General features: G+C 61.8%; 1 protein-coding gene across 1 annotated transcript in view; it reads right to left on the bottom strand.

The window, feature by feature from the left end:
- Window positions 1-6,070, bottom strand: part of PRTG (protogenin) — a 33,365-nt gene that overhangs the window by 8,227 nt on the left and 19,068 nt on the right. The window contains exons 11-14 of the mRNA XM_015409158.1: window positions 3,136-3,231; window positions 2,598-2,784; window positions 1,504-1,623; window positions 1,235-1,413 (exon numbers count right to left, since the gene is read on the bottom strand). Coding sequence (XP_015264644.1) covers window positions 1,235-1,413; window positions 1,504-1,623; window positions 2,598-2,784; window positions 3,136-3,231 — 582 coding nt within the window. The remainder of the gene's footprint in view (window positions 1-1,234; window positions 1,414-1,503; window positions 1,624-2,597; window positions 2,785-3,135; window positions 3,232-6,070) is intronic.

A 6,070-nucleotide genomic window follows, 5' to 3' on the forward strand; every position in this document is an offset into this window, starting at 1 on the left:
CACGAGTCAGGGCGTGCCCCCCCCCCCCGGATGCTCTCTTCGGCTTAGAGATGAGGAAAATATGAGGGTGAAGCCCTCCCCCCCTTCCGCCTCAGGATCTTCATACCATTTTTTTTCTGATGGAGAAATCTGGAAACTTTGGTGAACACTCAAGGGAAAAAACTTCCTATAAAATGTTTTCTCTCTTGAGTGAGAAAAACCTTATCTTAACAAACTCTCACTCACCCAAAATGTATAGCATGAAAAAGTCTCAGGACCTTTCCAAGTTTTTTTCCATGGTAAAATTGGGAAATTTTGGGGGCACAACGACAGACATGCCAGTGTGTTTCTTTTCCCCTTCTGGAATGAGTGAGTTGAAAGACAAGGTTTCGCTCACAATAAGCAGTACGAACATTTTTATGGAGGACAATCTACAGCATTGGTTAGTATTCCCTAAGGACATTGTAGATGTATGCCGCATTTTCATTTTTAAAACAAAGTAAATGCTTTTGGCAAACAATTAAAATGCTACAACGTGTTTAATGAGGATGCATTATGAAAGAGGACTCAGTGCTCTCAATGCCATCCAGAGACGCCGGCAGTCCGACCTGCTGCAGCTCCATGCCGGAACATTTCTGCTCAAATGACACGTTTGGTTTTGTTTACCGCAGAATTTATTTTCTGCCTTCAACTTTTATTTATTTTTTTCCCTTCAAACCAGAAGGCAAACAATAAAGATCTATGTGCTATAGCGGCACGCTGTGTTTTCCCTCTCTCAAGTCCTGGGTGTATCGGCATTTTTCCCCTGTAGAAAACGAAAACCTTTCTCCCATGACTTTTACAGCTAAGCGGGGATTTCCCCCTGGGCCTCCTGGTCTGACAGGGCAAGCAGCAAGGACTGCACCAGACTGCCTCTCATGAAGAGAGAAACCTGAACGCCACAAAAGAGCTCTTCCCAAGACCCCACACTCCTAAGGCCGCCTTCCGGAGAAGACCTGCCTTCCAACAACCACACCCACCCCAGTCCCTGACGCAGGACCTGGGACTTCGGGAGGATCCACAGAGGCCTCCTCCTCCTCCTCTCCCACACTGGCATTTTGCCTATAAATCAAAAGTCAGTTTTGTATGCGAGCGAAGAGGCTACGTCTGACTCATGACACCTTCCTGCTGGGACCCACGTGGTCAGAGTCCTAAAGCTGCCAAGGGGCTTCCGCTCGCGACCACGGACCGCCACGGCTGCCCTTTTGAGGCTTACCTTCTCGGTGCAAGACCTGCCAGTCTCCGGCAATCCAGGCCTTCCGGGAGGCGTACAGGATCGTGTAGCGGGAGACGACCGTCCTCTCCCCGTCCGGCGGCTTCCAAGAGACCAAAGCGGTGTCCTCCTCGATCAGCGTCACCTTCACTCCCAGTGGGGGGGCGGAGGGTGCTGCAGGGGGAGCCACCCAGGGTTAGTGGGACCCCCTTGCCAAAAGGGAGAGCACCCGGCATGCGCACCTGACCAGCCTCACCTTCTGGAAGCGTCAAAGCGTCGTGTGGTACAGCACCGGACTCCATGGGCTCGACAACTGGTCCACGTGCAGCCGGACGGCAAACTCGTACTTGGTGTTCGGCTCCAGCCCCTGAATCAGCAGGTGGGTCTCTGACCTGGGGAGGTGGCACGGCAAAGAGAGCCCCGTGACCCCGGGAGCAGCAACCCAGACAAGATGCGTGGGATCGAGGAGCGGGCAAGAGTCGCTGGGCCCTTCCTTCAACGGAGGGCGGAGGGGCGCCTGCCTTCTCGCTCGCCCCCAAGGGCAGGAGGCCCGCCGAGGGGAGAAGAGCCTGAGCCAGAGGGCCCCGTCTGAAGCCTGCCCCGTGCAAGGCGCCCAGGAAGACCAGAAAGGAAAAACCGCCCTCCGCCCCGCCTCCTCCCCAGCGGGAACGGTCGGTAGGCCTGGCACCCAGGGGACCTCCGCGGGGAAGCAGGCCGAGGCCACAGCTCTCTCTCCCTGCCCACCGAGGCCTGTCGACTGGGCAGCACCCCGCCAGTGGGCTGTTTTGTAGGACTGTGTAACGGCTCTTTTCCCCAGGGACTCTGGATGGGTCCCCTTTGGGCCCAAAGCTCGTCTACAAAGAGTAACACAATAGATTGGCGGCCAATTCCTTGTCTGCTTCCCAACGAAGGGCACAATAAAACGCCTGCTCAATGTCTCTCGGCAATTCCTCTGGCTTAAAACATACAGCAACAACGTCTTGGATTGCTTAGAAACACGTGTCGCGCCCAACAGCTAAAATTGTCGCTGCTGTTCAGGAGTTGAGAAGCATCTCAGGAACGGGCGGAAGTCTGATGCCGCCGAGGGGGAGAGACACGGAGCAGAAGAGGCGGGCTGCGCCCCAGGCGGTTCCCGCTCCCGACCAAGGGTGGCGAGCAGAGGATGGCAGGCGGGAAGCCCCTGGAGCCGGCTCCACGACATCCCCACGGGCAGGCAGAGCGCCCCGGCAGCGATCCAGCCCCCCCCCGCCCCGCAGCCAGAAGCACCCATGGTCAAGCGCTGCAGACTCCTGCACCCGACGCTGGCAAGGCCCAGGAAGGGACAAGGGAGAAGGTGCGACGGCTCGACGGGCAGGAGGACACCTACGTTGGGAGGTAGAGGACCAAGGAGGCGTTCTGGAGCCCCACCGGGTTACAGCGGACCGTGTAGTTGATGGCTTGCGCGGAGGTGAAGGCCGGCCGCCCCCAGTGGAGGTAGATGGCGGAGGAGGTGTTGGCCGTGGCGTAGAGGTGGTGAGGGGGAGGCGGCGGCGGCACCAGGCGGTCCCGGACAGCTGGGGAGGGAGGGAGAGAGAGCAGGACCCCCTCAGGAACCGCAGAGGAGCCGAGAGGCTTGCCCCCCCCCCCCCCCCCCCCCCGCACGCTTCCCAGGGCGGACGGGAGCAGAGCTCAGCCCCAGGGGACCAGGAGCCGGGCAAGGGGAGAAGGTCCACAGGCCCAGACTCAGGGATGGGGGTGGGGTGGGGGGCCTTGATACTTTCCCCCGACTGCACTCGTGGCACGAGGCCCCACGGGACGACTGAGGCTCCCGAGTGGCTCCCGAAGGCAAAGAGGGCCGTGGCGGCAGCACTGAGGCAAACTGGCTCAAGGTCAGGAGCTGGGACTAGAAGAGCCCCCCGACTTACAGACGCATCCCGGGGTGCTGACGGTCTGGTCCGCCTGGTAGCCTTCCTCCAAGCTGTTGTAGGCCAGCAGCCGGACGTGGTACTTCCTTCGTGGATCTGGAAAGGCAAGAGCCGGGAGAGTTCGCGGACGGATGGACGGAGCCACGGAGGAAGGGGGGGAGGAGCTCCTCTGGCCGGCCTGGCCCCCTCCCTCTGCCGAAAGACACGCAGACGGCCCCTCGGCCCGGGGGCTTCCGCTGGGGCACGCCAAAGGCGCCAGAACCAGCTGCTGAGAGGAGATGCCGCGGGGCACAACCTGCTTCTGGATCGCATGAGAGGCCAGGAGAGAAACACTTTGGCTTTGTGACCACTGAATGGCCCCGGCTCCCCGTCAAAACGCTCACCAGGAGCAGGCCCGCCCCTCAGTATTTATTTATTAGAGTTCTCTCCCTCCCTCCCTCCCTCCCGCCGGAGCGGCTCAGGGCGGCTTACAGACAGATCTTCCGGGGTAGGGCCAGACTGACGGCCCAGCCGGGTGTCATCTGCCTATTGGTGGCACCCAAGTCCATGCCTCCGGGCAATCTGGGCAAGGGGGCGCATGTAGATGCTAAATAGCATTGGGGAGAGCACGGCCCCTTGGGGCACTCCACGAGTCAGTGGGTGCCTCCGGGACTGCTGCTCCCCAAGTGCCACCCTTTGTCCCCGACCCTGGAGAAAGGAGACGAGGCATTGCAGGGCCAGCCCCCGGATCCCCGCGTGCGGCACTGCCCTCCCGCCCCGGAGGTCATCCGTGAGGGCGACCAGGGCCGTCTCCGGGGCCTGTGACCCGGGCGGAAGCCGGACTGGAAGGGATCCAGCGTGGGAGTGCCACCTCAGCCCCGCATCCTGCCACGTGGGGGCGCAGGAGCAGGGAAGGGGGGGGTGTCTTTGCCTCCCTGCAGCTCTGTGTGACTCTCCGCCGCCGCCACCTCCTCCGAAAACGGCCCTTGGGTCTCCGGGTCTCCGGGTGGCTGCAGCTGAGGACGCCAGGCAGGGGGCGCTGCTCCCCTGTCATCTCCGCACTGCCGGCTTCGAGCTCCCCGGGGAAAACCCCAAACTGCAGCCACACGGGGGCGGGCGGGGGGGCGGGCGAGAAGAGCTTTCTCCCCAGGAAGCCCCGGCAAGGCAGGCAGGAGTCCAGCAGGGGCAGCCATCTCCATGCTGCCCCAGATGAACGTCAGCCTACCAGAAAGCAGAGCCCTAAGCGTCCTCTCCAGCCACGGGGAAATCTCTGTGCTCTTTGGAAACCACACCCAGCCCTCCGTTGGGGAGCCACTGGCCGGTCCACGCGGCCCTCGAGAGCCAGCCTCGCCAGCCCAAAAGGCTCCAGGTGGTGGGGGTGGCCCAGCCCAAACGCAGCAGCGGTGCAAGGGGGCGGTGTGGGGCTCTCTCCCAGGGAGGGCTGTTTACCCTCAGGAAGCCCCCTCCCTCCCTCCTGGCCATTGTTTGTGAAGCGCCAGAGGCCTTGGAAGGCGGACAGGTCAGGGAGAGATAAAATTAAGAAGGAATCCGAGGTCAGGCCTTGGGGGGGAGGGGGGGCTTCTCTTGTCCTTCTGCAGAGAGGCCACCCCCCCCACCCCAAAGCCTACTACTGATAAAGGGTGGGGAGAGAGAACCACCCTTCCGTGAAGAGCCAGGGGGTGGGGGTGGTAGTGGGGAGATGCTTTGGCTTTTCACCCGTTTTTTGCAAAGTCAGAATAACTCCGGGGGGGCTCCCCTGGATCGGAAGGGAAACTCTGGCCGCCGCCAACAGGGCAGGCTGGGGGGGGGCGCTTTCCTTGCAAAGGGCAGGGAGGATGCTGCCCGGCGGGCTGGCCAGCCCAGGAGACTGATTTCTGGGGGGGGAGGCAGGCAGACAGGCAGGCCAAATGTTCCCCCTTCGCCTCTCCATCCTTTGTGCTCCTGGCCGGCCGGCCGGCCCTGCCTCCATCCCATCAGCCCCTTCCACACAATAAGCCCCAGATAATTATTCTGGAAGGGGCCCGGCGCAGGGGCTGCGCTGACCCGGGGGGGGAAGGGTGGGAACAGGAGCGCCCGGAGAAACCCAATCCCCTCCGCCATGCCCCTCTGCAGCACAGAAATGTAAATACGCCCGGGCCACAAGGAGCGAGCAAATACCTTTCCCCTGGCCTCCGCCCCGCGGCCGGGCTGCAGAAGAAAAGAAAATGGGCCTGAGGAGCCAGGCTCCCTCTCCAAGCTCTGGAGCGTCTCCTGAGCAGAAACCCTCCTCCTCCTCCTCCTCCTGGCATGAAAGCTGCCAGCCACTGACTGGGCTGCTGCATCCATCCCTTCGCTCCGGACAGCCCCCTCCTTCCCCAGCCGCCCTGAGTCCGAAGTTACATTGAGCTCGGCTCGCCCTCACTCAGCTTAGATGGAACACTGGGGGCCCAAGCAGGCAAGGGGGGGGGAGAACTGGATGCAAGACTCAAGCGGGAAGGGGGGGAGACCCCTGTGCTAGGCTTATTGGGGGGGGCCTCCACAATCATCTATTCTCGACAGGGGAGTTCAAGGGCCTCTCCGAATCCCAACAAGAGCTGCTCCCAGAAGAAGGTGCCCCTTCTCCAAGAGGAGATGGGGGGGGCGGCAAGGCTGTTCCACTGCTCCACCAAGAAGCCCCCCCCTGGTCTCCCCCAAGTGGGGGAGGGAGGGAGGGAAATACACGGGGGAGAGACCCTGCCCCACGGAGGAGGCCAGAGAGGTGAGGGGTGGCTGGGGAGGAAGGCCAGAAACCCAGCCTCCCACTTATTGGTCCACATCTGCAAAGACGCCACCCCTGGGCTGCTGCCACCCTGGCCTCCGCTCTGGCCGGCCTCTCCCAAGGGCCTCCAGCCAGGCTAAGCAGCACCTGACCCCCCCCCCCCTGCACTGCAGAAGGAAAAAAGAAAGAAAAATCCCCTCTTCCTTCCTGTCCACCCCC

The sequence above is a fragment of the Gekko japonicus genome, unplaced genomic scaffold (assembly GCF_001447785.1).
Source record: "Gekko japonicus isolate JY-2015 unplaced genomic scaffold, Gekko_japonicus_V1.1 scaffold167, whole genome shotgun sequence".
Taxonomy (NCBI): domain Eukaryota; kingdom Metazoa; phylum Chordata; class Lepidosauria; order Squamata; family Gekkonidae; genus Gekko; species Gekko japonicus.